At 31.7% G+C, this 16,446-nt stretch overlaps 1 protein-coding gene and 1 pseudogene across 3 annotated transcripts; both read left to right on the forward strand.

The window, feature by feature from the left end:
• The first annotated feature begins 925 nt into the window (after positions 1–925).
• LOC145075239 (putative carboxylesterase 12 pseudogene) lies at positions 926–2,059 on the forward strand (annotated as a pseudogene).
• Positions 2,060–2,661: 602 nt separating this feature from the next.
• Positions 2,662–7,759, forward strand: LOC145073372 (uncharacterized). 3 transcript variants are annotated; one of them, XM_079019926.1, is made up of 5 exons: positions 2,662–2,903; positions 3,338–3,455; positions 3,540–3,753; positions 3,855–3,900; positions 7,260–7,759. In XM_079019926.1, the coding sequence occupies exons 1-4, from the start codon at positions 2,752–2,754 to the stop codon at positions 3,881–3,883; spliced, it is 513 nt and encodes a 170-aa protein (XP_078876052.1). In that variant the 5' UTR covers positions 2,662–2,751; the 3' UTR covers positions 3,884–3,900; positions 7,260–7,759. The 3 variants fall into 3 exon arrangements, with proteins under 3 accessions (XP_078876052.1, XP_078876053.1, XP_078876051.1); XM_079019927.1 differs by lacking the exon at positions 7,260–7,759 and adding an exon at positions 5,106–5,776; XM_079019925.1 differs by lacking the exon at positions 7,260–7,759 and having other exon boundaries at positions 3,855–4,030.
• Positions 7,760–16,446: the final 8,687 nt, after the last annotated feature.

Consider the following 16,446-nt stretch of genomic DNA (forward strand, 5'->3'; position numbering starts at 1 on the left):
ATATAGATAATAGAGAATCAAAGCTCAAAGTATTAAAAAAAACATCCAACAAGTGAAGATTTCTGTGTATTGTGAGTGTGGCTTGGCTTTCAATCACAAATAAAGAAAAAAATCTAAATTAAACAACACCAATTGGAGAATCGTTTGACAATCCATCTAAAATGACAAAGAGGAATAGATAACAGTTGTGTGTATGAAAAACGAAAGAGATAGACCTGAAGAGCTTGGAGGATAGAGAACTTGAAATCGAGTTTTTCGCCTAACTTAAAGTCAACATACGATGCTGAAGAGGAATTGCGCTTGTGAAACCTATTCATCATCTTCTGCTTCATCATCTCCTGCATTCTGATTAGCAGCCAATCTTCAGAATCGTTTGAACTTATAATCTTCATAATCAAAAGGTGATTTTAGGGTTTATTGCGGCTGTGGTGGTCGTGGTGTCCGATGACTTTCGTGATTTAGGGTTAGGTTATGTAGAAGGGGAGCAGAAGATGAAGGCGTGTCATTCTTTCTCCTTTTTATTTTGGTGATTTTAAAATCAAATCCTCCATTTATCTCAATTACCATAAATTTAGAGTCATGATTTACTAATTTACCCTTATTAATTTATTTAATGATTAAATTATTCCTAAATTCCTATTGTATTACATAATAGTTGCTAGAAATATATATATATATATATATATATATATATATATATATATATATATATATATATATATATATATATATTTGATGAACCAATAGAGAAAAAAGAAATTAATGTTACAATAAATAATTAATTAAAGTAGAAGAATTTGATAATTTATAAACTTACCATAAAAAATCAAACATATATTACCAATTTTCCTGGAATCTTATATCATAAACGTTGAACCAAAATTTCTACCCACATAAATGTAACAACTTACCAACCACTTTAATCATCATTCAATTTTGCCTCACTTAACCCATCTACTTCCCTCACTATTTTTATTGCATCCCCCAAAATCTTCCATAATTTCTTCAATGGCGTCATCACCAGAACTCCTCCATGATTTCCCACCTTTTCTACAAGTATACAACGACGGCCGGATCGAACGCCTGATCACCACACCCCGCCTCCCACCATCAACCGACCCCATCACCGGTGTCCAGTCCAAAGACGTAGTAATCTCATCTGACCACGAAACCAAATCCCGTATCTTTCTCCCAAAAATCAACCCTCAAGATCCACCAAAAAAGCTTCCGCTCATCATCTACATCCACGGCGGCGGATTTTGCATCGGATCACCGGTGAACATCGTGACTCACAGCTTCCTCACGCCGCTAGTCTCCCAAACCCCAGCTGTCGCCATCGCCGTTGGTTACAGGCTTGCCCCGGAAAACCCTCTACCCACCGCCTACCATGACTGCTGGGTTGCATTCAAGTGGATCGCCGCTCATTCAACCGGGTCAGGACCCGACCCGTGGATCAACGATTACGTGGATACAAGTCGGGTTTTCTTGGTGGGTGAGAGTGCCGGGGCGAACTTGGCCCATTATGTTACGGTTCAAGCCGGAGTCAGTAAACCCGGTTTGGATATCCAGGGTTTGATCGCATTGCACCCGTATTTCTCTGAGAAAGAACCCGACAAGATGATACAGTATTTGTATCCGGGTAGTTCTTCGTCGGATGATGACCCGAAACTCAACCCACGTTCAGATCCGGATCTTGAGAAAATGGGTTGCTCGAGGGTGTTCATAATGGTTGCCGAAAAGGATTTTTTGAAACAAAGAGGGATAGATTATATGGAGACATTAAAGAAGAGTAAATGGGAAGGAAGTGTGGAGTTTGTGGAGAATGAAGGAGAAGATCATTGTTTTTATTTGTTTAACCCAAGAAGTGAAAAGGCCAAGGGAGTAATTCAAATGTTGATTTCTTTTGTAAACCAAGCATAGGGATATTTATGTCATTTTTATTTAATGGGTCGTTATTAAACCACTCAAATAAGAGTTGATGTTGTAAGTTTATATTAGAAATTCATAAAATATAATTTTGTTAAATAAAATATAATTAAAAATCGCTTCTACAACAAAACTTTCTATGTATTGTGGTGATTTATAATTTATTAATAGGAAAAAAAATGAATATATTGATGTTAAGAATATAAGCTCAGGTATTAAATCTAGTAAACTAGTATGAAGTAATTTTTTTGAATTAAAATCAAATAATGTATCTTAAAACATCATGTAACCTAAAATTCCCCATTTTCTTCTATCATGTTTAAAATTTCTTCCTTGATTTTCACAAAGATGATTATTGTAAGAGAGAATTGAGTTATATGAATAAAAAAACATAAATAAATCTTATATAGGATTAAAGGAATTGAAGAATTTTTATGATACATGATTATGATGAGGGTTGTTGATTATCATATAAAATAAGATAGTTTAATGGATTTAATATCTAAACTTATGTATTTAATAAAATAAGATAATTTAATGGCTTTAATACCTCAACTTAGTATACTTCAAATTTTGAGATGAAAGAGTTTTATGGGCCTTGTTCCACTTAAAGAGTAATGATTATTATTAATAGGCCGGATAAGTAGATGGCCCAATAGTGAATGGACTTTAGAAGTTACGCCCTTTTGGGCACAAAGAGAAGTACAATCCGTCGAGCATAAATTACAATGAAATACTAACGCCAAAGATCATCAAATCGCCGAAGAAACGAGACATCGATCATCTCCACCACGCAGAGCCAAGCCAACCTACACAGAAACATAAATGGCAAGAGAAGTATCGGAAAGCTGTATGGATAGTTTGCTTACAGAGATTGTTTCTTCGTATTGCAATGTACTATACGTTAGCAAGCCGGAGCTCGCTGCTCGGAGAATCGAAGCCATCGGCTACCAAGTCGGCCACCAGCTCTCTGAAAGGTATACATGCCATATCGCACAAGCTAATTGCTTTCCTCGAATTAATCTGAAATGTCAGTTGTTTTGTTCAATCGATTCTAGTTTTTTTATTTATTAGATCGTATTAGGGCTTTTAGCCCTAGAATCGCATTTGTTCACCTGGATCTTTAAATTTCAATCATCGAATCTACATTATCGTTTTTCAATTTTATTTCTAGGGTACTCAGGATCAAGATCTGTTAGCTCTTATTTATCCAGATCTAGAGATTCATCACCGAATCGATTTCTTAGCTGAATAATTGTGTTGCTAGAGATTGTGATTCTCCGATCGGATTACTCATCGAGTTTTGTCAAATGGAATTCGTGATTTGCAATATATATGATTTCATTACTCCATTGCCCCCAAAACCAGAGACATCCGATTCAAGCTGTTACTGATTTCATCTTTTTGTTAGGTACACAATGGAGCGACCACGTTTCAGTGATCACCTGGAGGCAATCAAGTTCATCTGTAAAGATTTCTGGTCTGAGCTCTTCAAGAAACAGATAGATAATCTAAAGACGAATCATAGAGTAAGTTCCACTTTCATACAACAAGTAAAAGATTGCTAGATTAAATGACATTTTGATATAATGAATTCATGCATATTCTTCTAGGGTACATTTGTTTTGCAAGATGATAAATTTGCATGGGTTTCACGCATGTCTTCAACTGAGAATTCTGGTTCAACTCAAGAACCTGGAGTTGGAAACAAAGCAGCAGAAGCAAGTAGCATGCATCTGTATTTCCCTTGTGGAATTATAAGGGGAGCTCTTTCAAATTTGGGCATTTCTTGTGCTGTGTCTGCAGATATTTCCAACCTCCCTGCTTGTAAGTTTTCATCTGATTCTTACTCAATATTTTGGTCAAATAAACATTAAATCAAAAAACTTTTTATGAACTGATTATATTTTGTATACATTGATGATCAGGTTCATTTGTGATCCGGATAAAGGTGTAGCAAACATATCTGTAACTGTAAGTAACTCTGCAACTGTTGTTTGTATGTTAACCGTTGACAGTTGAAATCAAACTGTAAAATTGATATTCATGTTATGCACTTATAATATATATATTTTTTTCAAATATATAATCATTATTAACTATATATTATTTTTGTTTAATTTAAAAGAAGCTTTAAGAGGAAGAAGATATTTTTATAAGGGTATATTGTCGTATTGGTCCTAGGGGGTGCTTCGGATTGCTTATTAAAAGTGTTTATTGACTTATTGTCTTTTTTAAAAAGACAATAAACTTTAAAGTTATAAGTTAATAAGCCATTTTTTTTAAAGTGTTTGGATTAACTTTTATATGTATAATGACCAAAAATGACATGCTTAGGGCATCTCCAACCCAACACTATACTCTACACTAAACTCATTTTTACACTAAAATCCTCCAACCCCACACTAAACCTAACACTATATATATAGTGTTGTTTAAACTTTAAATATAATGCTATACTATTCATAAACACTATCTTTTACATTATAAAATTTGGATAAAATAGAATATACCTCGAATATTTTTTTTAATGTTGATTATATACAAAACTAATTAAAAACATGTAAAACTATTTTGATACAAAATTTTATACATGAAATACAACTAACCAAAGCATGAACTAGAAATGGTGGAACAGGTTAGTTTACCCCTTGAAACACCCTTTTGGCAGTTCCATCTTGACTCGAGACGATGTGGCCAATGGTACCACTTTGGCCCACTCCAAAATGTTGTGGCCAATGGTACCACTTTGACCCAGTCCAAAATGTTGTGGACTCTGTCCAACCTTACATATTTATAACTATTAAGTATTTTTACATAATATTTTATACTTTAATCATTTCAAAAGTTTGACAAATATTAATTCTACATAATATATTTTTTTTACAAAATTTATAATATTTTGATTAGACCATGATAAAAATAGAAATTATGTTCATACAAAAGGAAAATATAAATATTAAATAATACCTAAAAATAATGTATGAAAATACAAATTGTAAATAATTTCTAAAAAAAACACGTTATGTCATATTACATTCCTCGTCGTAATTCACATCTCACGTAATAATAGCTTGTATCGTTTCTATATACAAATTTTTATGGTTTGTATGACGTATACTTGGACCTTTTTCATTAGTTTCAGTATTAGTATCATCTTATATACCTACATCATTCAGGTTGTAGGATGCTTGTTGTACCTTGTCGAATGTTTCATCAAACCTACCATCCCTTCTAATATAGTTATGGATCGTCATTGATGCTACCACAACATACTTGGTGCTTTTACATATAATTAACATGCACCTCTCAATAATATCCACCTAGTTTTCCACATTCCAAAAGTTTGTTAGATGATATATCTCAATGACGAATGCTAATAGTTTAATGTTTGTTTCGGTCTCCTGGGAGTACATATAACAATTGGGAGTACGTATAACAACAATCTGTCTACATTGAAAATCTGGTATATGATAACGAATATTTGTACCTTTGTATGGAGCAAGATACCCTATACTATTCGGGTATTTGACGTCGACAACGTAATCTGTAATGACATGACGAATAAAACAAACATTTGTTATTTGTTTCAAAATGTAAGAAAAGTATAAAACTTGCATTACTAAAAAGTTATACTAACCACCGGTTGAACGTGGAAATTGAAGTTCATGTTTGTATATGACTTTATTGAAAAATTTTGTGTCATATGTGGTCCCCTCCCATCCGATGCATACAAATGTAAATGACTTCATTGAAAATTATTGTGTCATGTGTGGTCCCCTCCCATCCGATACATACAAATGTAAAACACATGTTATATTCATAAACAATCTTTGTATTTTGTGTAGTATCTCTTTTGACCAATGTACTTAGTTTCATCTCGTTTGTCAAACTGATGTTTCACGTGTCGCATCAATAAAGTCAATGCGATCCTACAAATACAAGATATCATAATTATTTCATTTATTAAAGTTCGACTGCTATTAAAATGCCTAGAATATTAGATAGTACAAAAGATTATTTGATATATATTTAGGTACATCTTCATTATAGTTAGCTGGTTTGATGATGTTGTTAATTCACTTAAACACGATTTTTAAAACGGTATGGAAATGCCTATGAATCGTTTCCTCGGAATAATTAAAAGCTTATTGCATTAACTTATTTGTACATCCATGAGCCGACTTCATCAAGAAGATTTCTAGTGACTACCTGATAGATACATTACGTGTTTGTTTCAACCCGTAATTTCTAGCAAGATATGTGTATAACTTTCTAAATACTAGACGTGCAATCTAAACATTTATACGTCTATTATGGTCATTTATGGTGATGAGCGTTACGAGCTATTATTATTCCCTTTACATATGATACTTAGAACTTTTAAGATTCTATATCCTTGTCCACCCAATTTTCTTGGTTACCGTTATATAAATTACAATCATCACTGTCTAACCTACATAATACAAATATAAAATGTAAATAACATAATGTCAACATAATACAAATATAAAATGCCAAGTATATAATGTCATATAGATAAACACATATATGACAATAACATATAAAATGACAAATCATTACGGTGACAAATGATTATTCCATAAGTAACTTAAGGAACTCCATATTCACTTAGTGAGTCGTTGGAAGCATAAAAGTTTCATGATTTTGCTTTTTGGTGAAGACGTGTAATGCTTGTGAACACATTCTCAAACCTTCTTCGAAACTTGGAAAAGAGATCACAATCTTCATGCAAACTAGTATTGTTGGAGAGGGATTGGTTGGTGGAAAAGTTTGTGTGTTTCTTGATGATAGGACATCTGCTAAAACATCTAGTTTTCCCTTGTAAGATTTTTATCCTTGGGCGAACGACTATTGGCAATATCCTTATGCTTTTTCCTTTTAGGGAAACTATAGAAAAGAGGCTCATTGTCACCTAAATTGATTTCATCAGTATCTCTTTTGACCTCCATATTCTCTTCAAGTTAACATCATTTCGACTACTATCGCTTTGGAATTGGAACCGAGTCATAGTCTAATGTCTGATGACAACGTAATCTCGAAACAAAAGGAGCATACTACATCTCGTATATCTCTAATTTGAGTCCCTAATTTTGACAAAGTCTTTTATCTTATGACAAGATAAATAGAATTTAAAAAGTTGTGAACCAGTCGTGAAAGGGTAATGAACATGTTTCCTACACGTCCTAATATTTAGAAAGTTATGTATAGATCTTTGTTAGAAATCACGGGTTTAAACAAACACATAATATATCTATTGAAGAATCGGTTGTAATTTTTTTGATGACTTTAATTTATGGATGTACGAATAGGTGCGTGCAAGAACTTTTTGTTCATTCCGGGGAAACAGTTCATAGGCAGTTCCATATGGTTTTTAAAGTCGTGCTTAAGTTAAGTAGTGACATCATCTGGCCAACAGCCAAGTATAATGAAGATGTACCCGAATATATTAAATAATCATCGGCACTATCCAATGTTCCAGGTATTTTTATGGTAGTTAAACTTTAATAAATATATTAATTATGATATAGTGTATTTGTACGATTGCATTGACGCTATCGATAAGACACACGTGAGGGCATCGGTTCGAGCGTGGGGAGTGAAGTACAATGGTTGAAGGAATATGCAACACAATATATAATGATAGTTTGTGATTTTAACATGTATTTTACATTTGTATGAACCGGGTGAGAGGGGTACCACACATCACAAGAATTTTCAATGAAGCCTTATACAAACTTGAAACTTTAATTTTCACATGCAACGGATGGTTAGTATAATTTTTTTAGTAATGCAAGTTTTTTGTTTTTCATACCGCTTGATGCTAGCTGAGATGGGTACCGTAAATAATTATTTTATTTGTCATTACAAATAAATATTACTTTGTCAATGCTCGATACCCAAATAGTAGAAGGTATCTAACTTTATACAACAATACATACATTTGTTATCATATACCGGATTTTTGATATTGACGGATTGTTGTTACGTGTGCTTGCAAAGAGTTGAAAGAGACATTTAACTAGTGTTGCAGAAATCGGCTTTGACGGCCGATTAATCGCTTGGCGGCCTCGAACTGATTATGAATAGGGTGATTGGCAGAAATTGGTCAAAATCGGTCAAACTCGGGCTTGGCAGTTCTTGGCGGCCTTGGCGATCCTCGGCGGTCATAGGCGGGAAATATTTAAAAAATTCAAAAAAAATATATTTTTCAAATATTTCACCAAAATTTTAAATTTTTAAGCTTTCAAAATTTAAAATATTATACTAAAATTTTTAAATTTTCAAAATTTTTAATTTTTAAATTTCCAAATACTTAATTTTTTAGGAAATATTAATTTTTAAATAATTTTATTAATAATTTAGGGTCCCCAATTAATCATCGATTAATCACCGTCGAGTCTGATTAATCGTTTATCGTCAGACGAACACCGAGCTATCGCCGAGCGATTTTTACAACCTTGCATTTAACTATCAATGAATTTTTGGAGTGTAAAAGGTAAGTGGGCATCATTGAGAGATATGCATGTTAATTATATGTACACACACCAAGTAAATATTGTGATAGAATCGATGGCGATCAATAATTATTTAAGAAGTAATAGTAGGTTTGATGTAACATTTAAAAAAACACAACAAAAATCCTACAATCCCAATGATGTAGGGACATAAGGTGGTACTAATAATGAAACTCGTGAAGAATGTCTAGCTTCAAGTATGCGTCATATGAACTATAATGATTCATATATGGAAGCGATAAGATATATAATTGCACGAGATATGGAATCATGGGGACCTATGTTATCAATAGTGCACTATAGTGGTGTTATAGCGTCGCTATAACGTTTATCGGAGGTTCGAAGGTACATAAATGCTATTTCAAAATAGCGTTTACGAATAGCGGTGACACTATTAGCGGCGCTATTGAACGTTATTTACCGCGCTACGCATCACCATTATAAGCGGCGCTACAGCCGATTATGCACTTTTGTACATGTTGGTCAATTGGCTACTCCACAGTATGTGTTGTTTCCTTTATTCTTTTCCTTTCAACATACAAACACACTGCAACATACAACGCTACACTGTTCACACTTATAAACTTGTGACTGTCAAATACTTCAATCACTCACTGTGAATCTATGTTAAATGTTAAATGTGATGTTTCCTTTAATCCTTTAATGTTAAGTGTTTCTCTTTCAATGTTTCACACTTATAAACTCGTTAATTTGTGAATTTATGAATCATAGAAACAATCAATCACTCAATGTGAATATGTGATTTAGCCTTTAGGAACATAAGTCAGTGAATTTATGAAGTTATGATTTTAAATTCTTAATTTGTATCCATATATCATATATGTTTGTTTAATATATAATATTAATACTTTAGTATATAAACTCTATATAAATATATAATATAAAATTATAAATTATATGTAATATTAAAAAACCATTATACCACCACGATAACTGCTATTTCAAATAGCAGCATGTGACCGCTATTGAAATTTTAACCGCGGTAATTACATAGATGGGGACGGATGTAATATGACATTACATATTATTTTTTTAGGAATTATTTTCATTTGGTATGAATGTAAAATTTATAATATTATCATGGTCTAATTAAAAAAATTATAAATATTGTAAAAAAAAGGTTACATTATATAGTTTTAACATTTGTCAAAAAAAAAACTAAATGATTAAATATAAAATATTATATGTAAAAATGTTAAATAGTTCTAAATATGTAGCATATCTCTTTTGGTTATTTGGTTATTATATATATATATATATATATATATATATATATATATATATATATATATATATATATATATATATATATATATATATATATATATATATATAGAAGCTAATCAAAACATTTTTTTAAAGGAAGAATTTCATCTATGTCTTAAATAAACAACAAAATATCATATTTGCCCTACCTTATACACACACACTTACACTTTCAAAATATCATATTTGTCCAAAAATCCTTTTTTTAAACAATTTTAATCATTTTAAATCCTTGTTTTTGTCAATTGACTATTATGCCCTTTTATAAAGCTACCTTTTAATTATCATCTATATCTCTACAAACTTTCAAAATATCATATTTACCCAAATAGACTTCGTTGATAATATTTTTATAACCAACAAAATCCCTAAAATAATACTACAAATTAATGTACAACTTCAGATTCACATGGTACAAAGGAGGTCTCATGAAGATGGAACAATTTTCTGCACATGATCAGAAAGTAGTATGTGAACTGTGTATATAATGAAATGAACATGCCTTCATAAGAAAGAGTTTTGGTATTCGAAGCATCTTTCTGCCAACTTTCCACCAACTTCCAGAAAACTCACACATCTGAAGGAACTTTTCCAATTAATGATAGTTCCTGTTTAACTTGCTCTGACGTCTGTACACCAAAATGGTATCAAGAATTCAAGAAATTGAATGGTAATCTGCTTGTTAAGACCATATAACATGGCCTTAAAAACAAAATAAAACACATAGATTCACAGATAGAAAAAACTATGAAGACATGTGTTGGAAGCAATAACAAATTAGATTGGAGTACTTAGCAAGTTAGCATAGTTAAAATGATGACTTTAAGTAATAAAAAAGTGTTTAAAAATGCTTAATTTTTTAGAGTATATAAATGATATTTAGATACTAGATAGGACGAATATGATATTTTGTTGTTTATCGCATAGGCTAATATAAGCATTTTTTAATAGTTTTTTTTGTAATGATAATAAGCACTTATTCAAAAGAAATGTTTATTGAGTTAAATAACTAATACCAAAATCCTTTTAGTTGAATACAAGCTAATATAATTCTTATGATTTATGAATGAAATGTTTGCCGTTAATATTTTTATAATTGAATATATGATGTGTTTAGTTTTTTGAAAGTTTATATAAACACGTAATGATGCCATAACTGGAAGAATCAATACGTTTTAAAATAAGAAACGTTTGCGATTGTGACATTCCATGAATTCTAGCATAAGTTTTATCTCTTCTGCTGGTTTTCGTTATGTGGTTAATTACAAATTCCATCCTTTTACTTACCATCAATTTACATTTCTACCCTATTAAGATTTTCTTTTTTGCTTTTCTATTTAAATCTCAATTATTTGATTCCGTTTGGGTTTTGTTAGCCGTTTAATTGTGTAGCTACGGCACATATGGATTCAACTTACAAGTAAATAGTATTTGGTCTTTTTGTATTTTTTTTTCTTCAATTTCTCTTTATCTATGTTTTACATTTTTTTTAATCAAAAATTTATATGAAGTCAAAACCTAAATTTTCAACTTAAAAATAATCAACAAATTGGAAACCTTTATAGAAGCGTTTGATAAGTGACCATTCCAAGAGACAGACAACTTAGTGAAGTTATCGTGACTCTATAAACTTGTTAGAACATTAAACTTGTTATTTCGTTCAAAACACTCATTGCCATCTGTTCGTCACGCGGACATAATAACTTTGTTCTTGCTTTTCTACTTGGTCGCATAATTGGAGAAAAGAATGGATACATGGATTCCTTTTATGCAATAACAACTTGTAATTTCTACTACTATCTTCCAAAAACCAACCTTAATTAAGTGTGTGTATCTTGAGATGCGATTACTACGTGTATGGTCAATTGAAGAGAACAAAGGGATTCAAAGGAGAAATCCAATATTAAACATTATACTCTTGAATTAAAGGTTTATAAGCTTTCTATAAACTTTACATGTTAGTATTTAATAGATTTGAAGCATTTTTATAAACCATAGATTTTACTAAATATCTTGTATGTTGGATGAGTTGAAATAAAGGTTAGAGTAAGTAAACATGTTTTATGATAGTATTAACATGTTTTTAGATATTTATGTTATGATTATGTCATGGTATGAAATAAGACCAATCAAAATGGAACAAATGAGATGAAATGGTACTTGGGATATAAATACAAGATTATTGATGTCAAAGGTTCACATTTCATAAAAATAGAAGTGTACAAGTAAACAATGTTATATTAGTATTTAATGAGTTGTACCCTTAATTACTAGTTAAGATAACACAATGGATTGAAATTATGTTGAAACATATTCCTATTGTACAAAGTGAAACAAATGTGGACATTGGACAGGGATTAAATTATACCTTTAGCCATGGAATTGTATAGCTTGAATAAATTTATGACAAGGATCATACAATATAAGAAAAGGAATGTTGACACCATATGAATATTTTTGAAAGGCATAAGGTAGAATTGTGATATTGGTCATATAGAAATAATCAACATATACATAATACATGTATTGATTAATGAATGGTTATATTGGAAAATTCAATAGGCTTGAAGAAGGAGTTGGATAAAGGAAAAGGCAAGGTTAGAAGTTATAATAGCCTAACTTCTTGAGGCTAAGTACTTGGTAATATTTTTCCAACATGGCATACATGTCAAAATTGTTTGAAATGGTTTATGTAACAATTGGTAAAATAGGTCAATAATTATACGTCCATCTTCGTGAACGTTATTATAACTTAGACCTATTGTACGATACGTTCGTGTTTATTTAGCAAGTTTAAATGGTATTATGCTTAATAGCTATGTATTTTGAACTAAAAAACTTATGATTCTCTTCCAAGTCCATTTTGAATGCTATTATACTCAAATGAGGAACCGGTTTCTTAAAAACCATAGAATTTCACCAACTTGAACATGAAACCTTAAATAACTCGACATGGTTTCTATTATTGGTAATACATTTCTAGAATAATAAATAAATCCAATCTAGTTGATATGGATTTTAACGATAAAAATAGCCTTGTATTTTAAATTAGTGTGCAACCAGAAATGTAACGAATATTATATATATATCATTTGTGTGTGTAATGAATATTGTTAGGAAAATAATGTGTTTGGGGTTGTGTATGAATGTGTGTGAATTGTATGACCACATATTATATTATTGTCTATACACCCATTAAGAGATTATTGATACAATACCTCCCTTCGTGAAATAGTATGGCAATGTGGGAATAATTCAGGAACAAATAGATTAACACGGAGCAAACACTCATATAAGTTGTTTTCGAACTTTACTAGTCTTTTGTATAATCAGTGTTTGCTATGTTTTTGATCTTTTGTAACCCCCAAATATATCATGATATTATATATATATATATATATATATATATATATATATATATATATATATATATATATATTGGATTGTATGGATTGGTTTTTGTTGGACATGACTATTGGGTTGTAGTTAAAAATTAGTTTAAAAAAGTACAAAAAATTGGAAAACGGAAGACTTTAAATTTAGAACATAACATAAACATTTTATACCCACCAAGAATCTTCTTGCAAGTTATAGAAAGATTAAACACCAACCATAAAAATGATGAAGAAATAACAACCTTTGTTGTTCTTTGGGTCATCTTGGGAGGCTTGGAAGTTGATGAAGAATATGGAACCTTTGAGACACCAACATGAAGCTAACTTGATGTAGATGCTAGTCAAAACTCTTAAGCTTTAAGTCCATATCCAAATATGACTTAAAGAGAGAAAAATGCAAGCAAGTAAATTCTTTTCTTTATCTATTCATAATGGTAATAACTCTCAAGTTTGGGTTATAGATTTTGGTGCTACTCAACATATTTGTCATAATCTTGACATGTTCTTCAACAAACGAATGGTCAACAATTATACTATGACCTTGCCAAAAAAAATGGTTCTTTCAGTTCACATTATTGGGAATGTCAAAATTGATCATCTATTTGTTCTCAAAGATGTTTTATATGTTCCAAATTTCAATCTCAACTTGATATCAATGAGCTCTCTTACAAAGTCACAACAATTAATGATCCAATTTACTTGTGATCATGCTTTTATTCAGGATACTTAGCTCAAGAAGATGATTGGCAGGGCTGACAAAGTGCATGATTTGTACATCTTGAACCAAGTTGGAGCATGTACAAATCAAAGTATTAATGTCGTTTCATTAGATATATGGCATAAAAGATTAGGCCATCCTTCAAATAAGCGAATTGTAACTGTTAAAGATCAATTGGGTCATATAGCTGTTAAAAAATATTCTCAATTTCATTTTTCAATTTGTCGTCTTGCTAAACAGAAGAAATTACCATTTGTTTCTATGAATCATAAGTGTAATGAATCGTTTTATTTGATCCATTGTGATATTTGGGGTCCATTTCATATACCTAATCCTCAAGGATTTCGTTATTTTGTGACAATTGTGGATGACGATATTAGATATACATGGATTTTCCTCATCAAAAACAAGTCAGATGTTCAACAAGTTATTCCAAGATTCTACAACATGATTTTTAATCAATTTAACAAGAGCATAAGGAAATTCCATTCAGATAATGCAAAAGAATTGGACTTTCACTATTTCTTTCATGAGAAGGGCATTTTACATCAGCATTCATGTGTTGCTAGACCTGAACAAAATGCAATTGTTGAACGCAAACATCAACATTTATTAAATGTTGCAAGGGCTCTAATGTTTCAAGTTATAATATCAGATCAATTTTGGCATGAATGTGTTCTTACAACCACTTATCTTATCAATAGAACACCATCTGAATTACTAATGAACCAATCACCATATTTTAAATTGTATGGTAAACAACCAAAATATTCACATCTTCGAACTTTTGGTTGTCTTGCATATGTATCTACTCTCACTGCACAAAGAACAAAATTCAGTCCTAGAGCCACAACATGTGTTTTTATGGGATATCCACCAGAGATAAAAGCATATAAATTCTTAAATTTAACATCTAATAAGATGTTTTATTCTCGTGATGCTGTTTTCCATGAAGATTTGTTTCCTTTTCAAGATGGTTCCGTGATCAAGTGTATTGATCATTTTTCTCATACTGTGGTGCCATTAATTCATTTAGATGAAAGTATTGATAATTTCCAAGTTCCAAATGTTACCAATCACACACGTTATAATCAAGATAATGAGCCAATTGTTGCAGATGTTCAACCAACTCTTCGAAGGTCAACTAGACCACAAAAACAACCATCATATCTTCGAGATTTTCACTGTAATGTCATTCAAAATACACATTGCTCTTATCCTATCGAAGACTATGTTTCTTATGACAAGCTTTCTTCTACACACAAAGCTTTTGTTATGAATGTTTCAGCTAATGTGGAGCCATTTCATATTGTAACACCTCAAAACTCAAGACAAAATTTTCATTTTAAGGTTTCACAAAACATAGTTTGAAAATTCTCATGCCAATTTGAAAAATTTTCCCCAAACACAAAACATAATAAGTTGTTATCAAAATATCCCAGAATCCACATAAACTCAATCATCAAGTTGGTGTGTGTACAATCATGTCTTCGCCTTCCCGGAATCTATAGAAGTACTTGAAACACATTTAACTCAACATGGTAAGCACGAAGCTTAGTGAGTTCCCCAAAATACCACACACATAAATAATTAGCCTCTCATGGCTATGTATCGATAAGAACCCTCCGGTCAAGTGTCTTAGTGAAGACCCTCCGGTCTCACGGCTCGGTTTGGACCCTCTGGTCATAACTTAATACATGCACATGATAATGTAACAACACAAATCACAAAGACATAATGCACAATAACACATATCTCAATATAAGCAAATAGGATCCCCTGTCAATAACACGAATAAGACCCTCCGGTTATAACTCAACATATATACATAATAATATAAAAGCATAAGTCACAAAGACAGAATGCATAATAACATATAAAGCAGATAAGACCCTCCGGTCAGTAATACAAGTAAGACCCTCCGGTTAATAATATAATTAAGACCCCCCGGTCAATCAACATAAAAGAGACCCTCTGGTCAATAACACAAATAAGACCCTCCGGTCAATAACACCAATAAGACCCTTCGGTCACTCATGCATTACCACACATGTAAGTATAGTGAGAAGACACACCTTAGATGACGAACAAATCCTATAAATGTTGTTGCTGCACACCAACCTCTAACACTGAGCTAAACCCACAATTAACCCAATTAGGATCTAAGACCAAGCCTCCACATATTAAGTCTAAAAATGGTCCACTAACCCAACCCATAAATAACCCAAGCCTATTGGGCCCAACTAAGGCCCAACCCTAAACTTAAGTCCAAAATGGCAAGCCCAACATAAGGGTCCAAAACATATATATATATATATATATATATATATATATATATATATATATATATATATATTCCTCTGACCAAAAGTCTCCAATACAGAAAGCCCAAACCAATACCCAACACTGAAGGACCAAAATGAGATCTAGCCCAAAAAACCCATAACGAGATTACGTAGGGCGTACCTCCCTTGGTACGCTCAGCGTACACACAAATCCTAGTCGGGGGACTTAATTCAGTATGCGGGGCGTACTGCTCTGGTCCACAAACCTCAATTTTCATCTTAACCACTTTAGCCCA

Source organism: Lactuca serriola, chromosome 9, assembly GCF_051521515.1.
Source record: "Lactuca serriola cultivar US96UC23 chromosome 9, Lser_US96UC23_V15, whole genome shotgun sequence".
Lineage (NCBI taxonomy): Eukaryota > Viridiplantae > Streptophyta > Magnoliopsida > Asterales > Asteraceae > Lactuca > Lactuca serriola.

Bases quoted from the DNA above. Each gene is read 5' to 3' on its own strand.
- LOC145073372 (XM_079019926.1), top strand. From the start codon at position 2,752: ATGGCAAGAGAAGTATCGGAAAGCTGTATGGATAGTTTGCTTACAGAG. The intron at 2,904-3,337 runs GTATACATGCCA...TCTTTTTGTTAG, and splicing joins GGCCACCAGCTCTCTGAAAG to GTACACAATGGAGCGACCAC. The intron at 3,456-3,539 runs GTAAGTTCCACT...ATATTCTTCTAG, and splicing joins ATCTAAAGACGAATCATAGA to GGTACATTTGTTTTGCAAGA.